Below are 12,646 nucleotides of genomic sequence, written 5' to 3'. Positions count from 1 at the left end.
CAACAAATGAGGAACATAAACCCAGAGAGAAGGCAGGGGTGGATAAAGCGCTATGCTAAAAAGTCCTAGGTCCTCATAATAACTAGTATTTCCAATGCACTTCAGAGTTTACGAAGTGCTTTCCATAGAATTACAACTATAGATAAGACACAAACTCAGGAATTAACTAAGACATGGTGTTCACAGGTAGTTGATGGCACACCCGGATGAGAGCCGGGGGCTCTATGACCACAAGTCCTCAGGCGGGTCCCCAGGCTGTGTAATGGACCAAGGACAGCATGTTCGATCATGGGATACAATGATGCCAAGAACACACACCTCCTCCCCTACCTCTGCCATTCCCCTAATCTGTTCTTTCTGCTCCTCTTTATCCTCACTTCCCAATATGTCCACATCCCTCAAATGCAAATCTATGGAGAAAGTGAAATACCTACTTACTCTAGAAAAGTGTCCTAGGGAAATGTCTCTGAGGTCCCAAACATGGACTTCCTCTCACGGATCTCCCATTCTCCCTCCCTCCCCTCCTAAAAGGTCTTCTTGCTCATTCTAATTGACAGGTCTCTTCATCTACTGCTATCTAAGCCTACATCAGGCTTAAATTTATAAAAAGAGAAAAAAGGTTAAATACATAGGTACACTAGAACTACTTCTTATAAAAGTAAAAGAGGTACTTCCATATGCACATATAAATTTTAAAATCAAGTAAATGTCAAAAGCCCAAATTCCAAGTGAAGGAGGCCTTGTAATGTGAATAAAATGAGGACAAGCAGGAATGCTATATCCCCATCTTGGTAGCTCTGTTCTTCAGGGGGCTAGACAGAAACTGCTCACAGGGGAAGGAGCACCTACACTGAAAATACAAGTTCCAAGTAAACAATTTCAGGCAAAACTTCTAGGTTCTCTGCTTTTAGAGTCCCACCCTATAGGTTTATTACGTCAATGTTATCGCTGAGGGCTCCTCCCCATCACAGTACAGTAAGTATTTTAAAGAGAAAAAAAAAAAACCCGTCACGAACATTTTCTATAATAAAATATTGCTTCAGTACAACTGTTAAAAGTACGTGAATGAGAATCTTATTATGAGGTGCACTGAAAACAATTTATGCCAAAACGGTTTCATTTCCTTTCCGGACAAGTTTGCTACGTAGCCAAATGAGTGAATGGCAATATGTTTCATACATGTTGATTTCGGCAAGATGTCTGCTATGAAGTGCTTTCTATATCCTTACATGTAACTGGAGAAATGTGGACTGAACAAGGTTACTCAGGACTCGCCACATCCCAACGGGTTACCATCATCAACCTGTCAGGAGAGCCACTGACCCTCTCCTACCTAGTGTTAAACAAGGACTTGAACTTCAAATATGAAGACGACACAGAAGTATGTGGGAAAGCTAGTATTCAAGGTGTAAGCAACAGAATGCAGAGGGATGAAACCTCTAACATTCAACTAAAGGAGAATGCAGGTAAAGTCCTACGTGAAGCGGCAACAAGAAGGGCCCTGGCCAGAGGCTCCCTCGGAGCCAGGATGACGGTGTGGCCGCCACACTGCAGGGGGGGCCTTACACTGTGCTTGTGCCCATGGGCAACAGTTCAGCTCTCCACGGGCTGGCCGTGAGGGGTCTGGAGACCCAGGAGCAGGAGGAAGAGCGGAAGGTACTTGGGATGGAGGCAAACCCTAACAGCAGCAGAGAAGCAGCCGACCGACCGCAGGCTAAAGCCCAGGTGTGCCACTTAGAAATGACTTACCTCCCCTAAGGGGTAAGTGGCATCAGGCACCAATGACTTACCTCCCCTAAGCCTCGGGTCCCTCATTCATAAAATGAGGGTGAGAATAATAGTACCTATCCAAAGGTTTGTTTTGAGAATTAAGTGAAATAAGGTATGTAAAGTGCTTAGAATAGAACCTGAAATAATAAGTATACAATACATGTTAGTTATTATTAGGTCTAGATTAGAAAAGAGATAAGAAAGATCATAACCGCATGGTTTCCACATATCTGAGGATCTATCATAAATTTCTAAAACAATCCTTACAGGGTCAGAGGCGTTACATGCATGTGGTAGGGAAGAAATCAGTCCAGACAAGGAACACGGCAGGAGCACGGGGAGGGAGGCAGGGAGACCGAGGACGCTCACGAGAGGGGAGGGGCACGGGGAAGACAGAACAGTACAAGTAGTTCTATCTGACTGAAGTAAAAGGTTCCTTCTACACATTTAAAAAGAGCAAATCTACTTACAAACAAACCAAGATAAAAAACACCAAGAAAGCCTGGTTGAAAAAGCCATAGATACCAGCACTGGTTCTAGAGGAGACAGACGGGCTTTTGCTCATTGTCTTCCTGTTATTGCTATGTGCATTCAGTTTCTTGGGGTAGTTCGGTTTGTGTTCCAAAGATGATGTGGAGGAGGAGCTGCTGATGGATCCAAGCAGGGTACCTAAGACAGGTAAAGGAAAAGAACACAGCGAAGGGTGGACAATAAGAAGTGAACCAATAAGATGCTTTCCCAGGTAAATCCCTCTGAAACCCTCCATTTAGCTTCCTCAGCTGTGGAATATCTAGTGTTGAATTAAATGCCTGGTTTCATCCCGCTGTCCTGCAGTTCATACAGACAAGACTTTATCAGCCAAGCTACTGGACTGTAGGGTTCCTGCTGCATGAGGACGCTCTCACACAGAAGAGTACATCCAGCTTTACTGAAGCTGACTACCTCCCTATTCCCCCCACACTCTCTCTCACCTCCCACTTTAGATGGCTTAGTACAATCCAATCTTATTTACACTTAAAAATTCTATTAATTTGGGGCGCCTGGGTGGCTCAGTCGTTAAGTGTCTGCCTTTGGCTCAGGTCATGGTCCCGGGGTCCTGGGATCAAGCCCCGCATCGGGCTCCCTGCTCTGCCGGAAGCCTGCTTCTCCATCTCCCACTCCCCCTGCTTGTGTTCCCTCTCTCGCTGTGTCTCTCTCTGTCAAATAAATAAATAAAATCTTTAAAAAAAAAAAAATTCTATTAATTTAAGATAAAAAAAGGTAGTATTAAAATGTTTTGAGTTGGGGCACCTGGGTGGCTCAGTCAGTTAAGCGTCTGCCTTCGGCTCAGGTCATGATCCCAGGGTCCTGGGATCGAGCCCCGCATCGGGTTCCCTGCTCAGCGGGAAGCCTGCTTCTCCCTCTCTCTCTGCCTCTCCCCCCTTGCTTGTGCTCTCTCTCTCTCTCTCTCTCTCTCTCTCAAATAAATAAATAAATAAATAAAATCTTCTAAAAAAATGTTTTGAGCTAACCTGAAGGCAAGCAGGAATACTCTTGAATGTGTTGTTCATGCTCTATTCACCCAATGATTTGATAGCTGAAGGCAATTTTAAACATTTTTATCAAGCCATCTATACTTGGAATTTCCTTTTAGTCTCCCGTTTGACTTAACCTGGTAGCTCTCTAATTTAAGTGTACAGAGGCACCACACAGCATTTTATACCAAAACCACGTATGCACTTTACGATGAGCCGCTTAAGGTATTTCCGAGGATGATTTTTCTCTCAAAAACGTTAAAACTTAGCCCCCATATAAGCTTTATCACTATATTATATTAAAGTTCCATCTGTAAATTAGATTTTTAGAATGGAAGTTATAAAATTATTTTACCATCTTTCTCTGTTACGGGTTTCAGTTCTTCACCAGGAGGCAATGAAAGTGTTGATTCAGAAGCGCTATCTTTTTTTGAAGTCATTAATCCTAGCATGTAGAAACAAAATATGTTCAGCAAGAAAGAACTTCAACATTAAACATACAAATGTACTTGCTGTTTAAAGTACAGACATCCCTCATTATCTAAATCTTCTCCACTTCTGAAAACATGCCGGATAGTAAATTCACAGACAGCAGGGGCCGATCCAATATTTCATTATGTGAAGAGGCGGGGAAAAAGAATGCATCCTCAGCCCCTCTGAAAACCTCAATCAATTTCCTCAAATACCACCAAGGTCTCTTTTAGACCTATTTAACAATCCACTAAGGAATTCTAAATTCTATAAAACAGTTAAAGCCCAGCTACCTAGCTGTTTGACTTCACACACTCATGAGTGTGTCCGCACAATGCCGGCAGGTAGAGAGCAAAACTCACGCAGCTCTAGGACAACCACCTTACACGGACCAGGACTTGCACACAACTCACAGATTTCACTCATGTGTCTGCAAATCGGTTACAGCAGAGTTTCTACTTAGATAGTGAATTCTGGGTTAAAATTTTGCAAACCATCATAGCCACTCATCATGCAAACGAACATGAGACAGGAAGAAGCCCCACACTCTCTGCCCCCAGCGCTCTGACGACGACAGCCCCGCTAGCGCCACACCCAAGTGTCACAAACAGACTCACTTTAAAAAAGAAGAAGCCCACAAATAATACTTCGCCTTATGAAGATTTCTGTTTCCATTCTACAGAACCAAATTATTTAAATAGGAAACCTAACGGACTCCACCCAGTTTTAAATTCCATCAAGCACCCATTTCAATTCTTCTTGCTTAGGAAGCATCCGAGTGAAGGACTATCCTTGACACTCTGAGCATCACCAGCGTGAACGAGACATGGTCCCAGCCCGAAAGGAGCACCTTCTCAATTCAGAATGGTAGAATGATGTGAGCATGAATAACTAAAATATGAGGACATTTATTGATAAGCACTAACACAAAGGAAAAAGACAATAATTGTGGTTACAAAGATAAATTAATGCCTCATCAAGGAGATCACATTCTGAGATATGTCTTGAAGGACAGGTAAGACTTCCAGGGGCGCCTGGGTGGCTCAGTCGTTAAGCGTCTGCCTTCGGCTCCGTTCGTGATCCCAGGGTCCTGGGATCGAGCCTCGCGTTAGGCTCCCAGCTCAGCAGAGAGTCTGCTTCTCCCTCTCCTTCTGCCCCTGCCTCCATGGTCTCTCTCTCTCAAGTAAATAAAATCTTAAAAAAAAAAAGAAAGAAAGAAAGAAAAGAAAAGACTTCTTCCAGAGCATACTGGAGGTATGGCCAGAAAGAACTGAAGATAGGCATTCTAGATGGGCAAAAAGAAAAGAAAAATCTCAAGGACAGGGTCAGAGATGGAGGAGTAGCATGGCTGGAATAAAGAGTATTTTTTGGGACGTGGGAGAAGTAAGACTGGATAGATAGGTCAGAGTGAAATCTCAAAGGAGGACAGTGCCAGATAAGGACCTGGTCCTCTTGTGGAAGGAATGGGCCTCTGATGGACTTGAACAGGGCTGGCATGAACGGGGGGGGGGGGGGGGGAATAACATTACCCTGACAGCAAAGTTTAGAAGGAAATGAGAGGGGCAGAGATAGGAAGCATGGACCAGGGAGAAGTTCTTACCATAGGTGGAATGAGGACCAGAGTGACAACAGCAGGAACTGAACAGAGGGGTGGGTAAGAAAGACTCTGTGAAGGCACCCCACAGAGAGCATTTCTTATTTTTCAATTATATTTTTCAGTTTTAACATGTCCATTTGGTTCTTTCTTACTTGAATTTTTTAATTGAGTCACAGGAGATTCACATGCAGTTGTATAAGGTAATACAGGGAGATCTCTTGCATACTTTGCCCAATTTCCCCAAAGGTAATTTTTTACATAACTATAGCATAATCCCACAAGCAGGATGCCAACATTGATACAATCTGCCAATCTTAGGTCGCCCCAGTTTTAACCAAACTCCTTTGTGCATCCGTGCACATGTGCATGTGTGCTCACACATCATTTGATTCTTCTTTATATCCTCATTTCTCTGAACTTTCTTTCCACTTATTTCAAGTGTATTAACCTTAATTCTTAAAGAATGGTTAATGTATTATTTAAAGTCTTTATCTGTGTCATGTCTGTGTCCTGTTAGGGTTGGCAACCTTTAATTGTCTTTTTTCTTGAGAGATGTTGAGATTTTCCTGGTTTTTCTATTTTGAGCAATTTTGGATTGTATCCTGTACATTTCAAATATTACATTGTGGGACTCTGGGTCTTACTTAAGTTCTACAGAGAATGTTTATTGTTTTGTTTTGTTTTGTTTTGTTTTATGAAGGAGTCAACCCAAACCAGTTCAGGCTGGACATCCCTACCCACCTTCTGTGCCCTGTGGTTCCAATGTCAGTTCAGTTTCCAAAGACTTTTTGGGATCTTTCTCCTATGATGCGCCATCCAGCAGTGCCTGGGACCTGGGCAGCGGTCTACCCCGGAGACCAAAGCCTGTGGTCAGATCCACACATGCACCACTGGAGAGCAAGCCCAGAAGTTCACACCCAACATTTTGAGATCACTTTCTTGAGCTCCCTGCTCTCCATGGTCTCCCTGTTACTTTCTTGCTCCCGGAGGCATCCCTTCCTGATATCTGGGCAGGATGCCTAGGCTTTGGTTTCCCTGCTCTGTCATACAGTCTCCCAGGACTGACTCTGCCCCTGGGAACAAGGAGAAGACAAACTATTGGGGATTCCATCCCTGTTCCTGGGACCACAGTTTCTCTGGTCAGAGAGAAGGGTTCCCCTCCCATGGGGTTTCAGGTGCCTCACCACCTACCGCTGCTGTTACACCATGCAGGACTGCCCAGGGACCGGCATGGGAATGGACCAAAGGGGGGAAAAAAAAGCTATCATAAAAAAAGGGATTTCCTACATTTTCTGTCTAGTAGGGGACCCCTTCCCTAATCCCTAGACCAGAAATGGGGGGCTTCTCTTTGGGCTTTCTTTCCATGATGGCTGTGAACTTCTGGGTTTCAGGTTAAAAGGATACCATTTACAATTGCACCAAAAAGTATGAAGTATCTAGGAACAGACCTAACAAAACTGGTACGAAAAGAGCTGTGGAGAAAATTAGAAAATCTTACTGACATATTTTTAAAGGACCCAATTAAATAAAGCAATATTCCAAGCTTACAATTAAAAGACTGAATATTATAAAGATGTCAGTTCTTCCCAAATTGACTTATGGTTTAAATGCAAAACCAATAAAACTTAGCAGATATTTTTTTAAAGAAACTTAACAGCTTATTCTAAAATTTATAGGGAAGTGTGATTTATAACGATCCAAACAGGCAAGATACTGTTTAAGAATAAGCTAAGAAGCTTTCCTTTCCTAGATATCAAGATTTATTTGTTAAAAACTATAGTAGTTATGAAGTACAGACTGACACAGAGATATTCAAATAGCTCACAGAAGAGAGCAGAAAGGACAACCAATTCTTGGACAAAATCCTTGAATCATGGTAGAAAGCCTTTCTGCTTCAGCCACTGGTAAGTTAGCAAGTACTTACTGAGCACGTATTTTGTGCTATGTACTACTACGGTGAATACAAAAGTACAAAATACTCTCACAGTCCATTTAAAATTTAAAATTTTGCTGAGAGGATAAAGATCTGCACAAATGAAGCAACCAGAGGACAAGACCCAAACTAACAAATAATTGTGTGGTATGGATACAAGTGTACACAAGGGTGGACATAATGGAGACATCAAAGTGATCTGGGTCCCCAGGGAAGTTTTCTTGGAGAAACAGCATCAAAATAAGGAGGTAAAGCACAGCTAGGGCCTCAAAATGCAGAAGTCAAATTACTGCACTCAGAGAAATAGCACGAGACAAAGTACGGAGGGAAGAGTGAGGACAAGAAATCACAGTTCAACTATGGAGGTAGCCAGAGACCCCATTACATACAGGAAGGACTCAGACCACCAGTTTAAAGAGTCAGGACTTCTTCTGATTAAAAAGAAGTCACTAAAATTCTTGAATAGGGAAGAAACATAAAGCTAGTTATGTTTATAAGGATTTACCGGAGGTATAAAATTGAGCTTGGACGTTAGATTAGGGGGTGATGAAGGTATGCAGGTAGTAGGAAAGAAAGAAAAGAAAGGAACAAATGTAAAATACTCTTGTCAGGAATCAAAATCATAAACCATGACTGACATTTAAAAACATGTAAGATGGAGATTTTATTAAATTCCGGTTCTAGTTATCTAACAAAAAAAGTGTGAAGCACACTAAATATAAAGCAGTCTGCAAAGGAAATAAAAAACGCTGAAGAAGAGATTTAACTTTCTGGTTTGACCTACCAGTGTTTACTTTTGATGTTACATGAGTTACATCAATTTTCTGGGACCTGATGAGAGGCACAGCTTTTCCAGAAGAAGTGTGTGCTATATTCTTCCTTCGATCTTTTGCTTTACTTATCTTTGAAAGTGGTGCAAAAATACCTAAGGGAGGAATGGAGAGCTTGAGTTAGTATGAAGCAATTAAAACCATTTCAAATAAAGGGGCAAGTACAACCATTTGGAAATATAAATCTTTAAGTTCTTTTAGTGCCTACCAGGTGTCCTGTAGGGAAAGACAGGAAAAAAGTGACACGCAGTATGTGCCCTCAGAGAGCTTACAATTTAGTTGTCAAGACGAACAACATACACAGTAATTTAAAAATCACATAAAAGAGGCATAATCATGTATTACGTGAAATTCAGGGAAAAGAGAAATGAGTGAAGGTAATAGTTTTCCATCATAGTAGTTTCTGACTAAACTATCGGCTATTGTAAATGTGTACAATCTTACTGGAAGACAAAAATTCTAACCTAAGCCACTTTGTGGCATTAAATTATAAGGAAATAGATTTGTGCACAAAAAGTTACAAAGTTACACTTGCATGGTAAAGATAGATTTCCAGAGCCAAAACAATTTCTAGTTTACTACTACTATGACCCAATTACACTTTTGGAAATTAATTATGAAAAAATAATCCAAATGGGAGGAAAAGACTGTATAACTGATATGTCATCATCGCAATATTATTCATGAGTAAGAGAAAACAAGTATGTGTTAACAGGATGAATGAATGAACTGTACCCCTGAACTGTTACATCACCATCAATAAGTAAAACAATAAAAATTGTAAAGAAATACAGAAAAGTATGAAAATTAAATCAAGAAAATAAAAATGAAACTATTACATTTGATTACATTATGATTGTATCTGAGAAACATTTTATGTGTGGATATAAGAAATATTGTAAAAACCTGAAAACCAAAACACATTTATGAGAGCAGTCAGATTACTCTCAAATTCTCTTTCAAATTTGTCATTAATGCATTATAATGTTGTTTAATGAATGGCTTTTTTTTTTTTAAACAGATCTTTTTTGTAAAAGATTTTATTTATTTATTTAATTGACAGAGAGAGAGACAGCGAGAAATGGAACACAAGCAGGGGGAGTGGGAGAGGGAGAAGCAGGCTCCCCTCCGAGCAGGAAGCCCAATGCAGGGCTCGATCCCAGGACCCTGGGATCATGACCTGAGCCGAAGGCAGTCGCTTAACCAACTGAGCCACCCAGGCGCCCCTGAATGGCTTTTTCTTAATCTGAGGAAAGTTGCATGGTTTCTCTTTCAAGGTCTTAATAGAAAATTTCCACACAATATTATTCCACATAATATCTTTTCTTTTTTTTTTAAAGATTTTATTTATCTATTTGACAGAGAGAAACACAGCGAGAGAGGGAACACAAGCAGGGTCCACATAATATCTTAAACAGTAAATATTTAATTCTAATTTTAGTATATGTGCTGCCGAAGCGAGCACAGTAAATATTTAATTCTATGGCTTTAAAAGATTTCCATAGCATATAAAACCCCACCTAATATAAGTTCTTATTCTTCCTGTTTTTTTTAATGAAATAAATCATTTGGGAGAACCGAAACTAAATTTAGAGCGAAGACTGGCTACAACCAGAGCCCAAAGTGCACACAGAATATGGGCTAAAGTTCCTAGTAAGTAACTCGTGCTCATCAAAGTACCAATGGGACTTTCCTCAGATCTTGACATATAATTAATCATAAAGCTTAACTAAAATAAACTCACAGGGAAGAATGATTTTTAAATAGAAGAATAACAAATTTCTAGATAAACATGGCCCATTTTACCACAACTCCTCCCATAATGGCACCAAAATATTAGAAAGGAATAAAAACGATATAAACTCTAAAGAAAAAAGAAAATGATAAAACGGAGGAAAAAAATACTAAAAGCTGCCAGAGAGGGGAAAAAGGTCAAACACGGAAGAAAGATTTTGCAATTTGTACACAGCAGCACTGGAAGCTCAAGACAGTAGCTGACAAACCAAGAGCCCGGGAGGCCACATCCTGCCCACCACCTCTTCCGTCAAGTCCCACTAGCACCCATGTGTTTACACACTGTCTGCAGCTGCTTCTTCACTACAACAGGACAGCTGAATAGCTGAACAAGAGACTGTGTGGCCCTTGACGCCTAAAATATCTCCTCTGGCCTTTTACAGGAAAAGTTAGCCAAACTCCATCAGATAACAGAATATCACCTTCTAGATAGCAGGAAGGGAAAAATGAAGGGGGGGAAATCGGAGGGAGAGACGAACCATGGAGACTATGGACTCCAAGAAACAAACTGAGGGTTCTAGAGGGGAGGGGGGTGGGGGGATGGGTTAGCCTGGTGATGGGTATTAAGTAGGGCACGTATTGATTGAATGGAGCACTGGGTGTTATACGTAAACAATGAATCATGGAACACTACATCAAAAACTAATGATGTAATGTATGGTGATTAACATAACATAATAAAAAAATATATATCACCTTCTCTAAATATACAGAGAAAATATGAGCTCCGGGCTAACATTCCTTATCCCATCAAACTATCATATGAAGTATGAGGGTAGAAATAAACATATTTTTAGAATGGAAGTTTTCAAAAAATTTATCTCCCATGAGTCCTTTGTCAAAAAGCTACTAGAGGATGTGCTCCACCAAAACAAAGAAGTAAACCAAGAAAAGAACTGACTTAGAATGAAGGCGCCCAATCTTTCTCCTTATAGTATGAACTGAACTCAACAGAAGTCTAAAACTGGAAAAATCAGGGACGCCTGGCTGGCTCAGTCAGTGGAGCGTATGACTCTTGATCTCCGGGTCGTGAGTTCAAGCCCCAAGTCGGTTGTGGAGATTACTTAAAAATAAAATCTTTTAGGGGCACCTGGGTGGCTCAGTCTGTTAAGTGTCTGCCTTCGGCTCAGGTCATGATCTCAGGGTCCTGGGATTGAGCCCCACATCGGGCTCCCTGCTCTGCTTCTCCCTCTGTCCCCCTGCTCCTCCCCCCAACTTGTGCATCTCTCTCAAGTAAATAAATAAAATATTTTTAAAAAACCCTTTATTTAAAAAAAATCTTTAAAACAATAAAAATAAAATTGGAAAAATCTAGAGAGACTCATATACATGTATTATTTACAAATACAAATATTAATATCAGAAGATACAACTAAAGAAGTTAAAATAGTTCTTGCCTCTAAAGGACAGGACTCAGGGTCAGGGAAGGGCAAGCCAGGGAAGGAGTTAACTGATGTTTTTAATAAAACTTATAATACAATTTGACTTATGTATTCACTTTGGTAATTATTAAAAGACATAAAAATGGTATTACCAAGTATTAAAATTTATTATAAAAATTTTCATAATCGCTAAAACTTAGAAGCAACCAAGATATCCTTTAGTAGATGAATGGGTAAATAAATTGTAGTACATCCAGACAATGGAATATTATTCAGGGCTAAAAAGACATGAGCTATCAAGCCATGAAAAGACATGGAGGAAACTTAAATGCAAATTACACAGTGAAAGAAGCCAGTCTGAAGAGGCCAGGTTCGTACTGTAGAATTCCAACGATATGACATTCTGGAAAAGATAAAACTAAGAAGACAGTAAAAAGATCAGTGGCTGCTAAGAGTTGAGCAGGGAAGGGAGGAATAGGCAGAGCACAGAGGGTTCTCAGGGCAGTGACAATCCTCTATATAGACACTGTAATGATAGAGACATGTCATTAAACACTTGTCCAAACTCACAGAACATCCACCACCAAGAGTGAACCCCAGTGTAAACTATGGACTCAGTGCTGATGACGAGTCAGTGTAGGTTCCTCTATGTTAAGAAATGTACCCTCTGGTGAAGGGACACTGATAATGGGAGTGGCCCTGCACACATGGGAACAGGGGATACACAGGAAATCTCTGTACCTTCCTCTCAATTTTGTTTTGAACCCAAGCTGCTCTAAAAAAAGTCTTAAAAATTATTATAAAATTTCTACAATTGAAAAAATCTAATCTGTGTGAGAATTAACAGATCAGTTGAACAAAATAATCCTGAAACAGATGATAGCATTTATAAGAATTTATAATAAAGGAAGCACAACAAGCCAAAGGAAAAATGATAGAGGCGGAAAAAAAAAATCTGTTGCTGAGAAGAGACAAATTCTTTGGCTTCTGCTTAGTCAGGGCAACTCCCATTTTTCCATAATCCAACACATGATCCTTGTCCCCCAAAACTCGCCTTTAAGCATGTGAAAGGGACAGAAGCAGGGTCCTTGGTGTATCTGGCTTTGTCCTCATCAAGCATGCCTCTCCTTGGGATGATGAGATTTGGGGGGCAACATGCATTCTGTTACAAGCTAAGCCTTTCCCGAGACTCCGAGTGACATCAACCCTGTGCGTTGCTAGGAGTTTTGATCCTTTTGCCCTCAGTCGGCTTCACAGCTGCCACAATTAGCTAACAGAGGAAAACTAAAATCAAATTCTTAATTCCGCAGAACTACCCAAATATATTCCAAATGGGTTAAATAATATAGGGCAAA

At 40.6% G+C, this 12,646-nt stretch overlaps 1 protein-coding gene across 2 annotated transcripts in view; it reads right to left on the bottom strand.

Annotated features, from left to right (window-relative positions):
* The window catches only part of CLIP4 (CAP-Gly domain containing linker protein family member 4), a 78,247-nt gene that overhangs the window by 33,009 nt on the left and 32,592 nt on the right, over window positions 1-12,646 (bottom strand). For both annotated transcript variants that reach the window (XM_032391653.1, XM_032391652.1), the window contains exons 9-11: window positions 8,070-8,210; window positions 3,640-3,729; window positions 2,296-2,439 (exon numbers count right to left, since the gene is read on the bottom strand). In XM_032391653.1, coding sequence (XP_032247544.1) covers window positions 2,296-2,439; window positions 3,640-3,729; window positions 8,070-8,210 — 375 coding nt within the window. The remainder of the gene's footprint in view (window positions 1-2,295; window positions 2,440-3,639; window positions 3,730-8,069; window positions 8,211-12,646) is intronic.

This window comes from Phoca vitulina, unplaced genomic scaffold, assembly GCF_004348235.1.
Source record: "Phoca vitulina isolate PV1807 unplaced genomic scaffold, GSC_HSeal_1.0 scaffold63, whole genome shotgun sequence".
NCBI lineage: Eukaryota > Metazoa > Chordata > Mammalia > Carnivora > Phocidae > Phoca > Phoca vitulina.
Note: the sequence above shows the minus strand (reverse complement) of the source record. Positions and strands in the feature narration are given on the sequence as shown.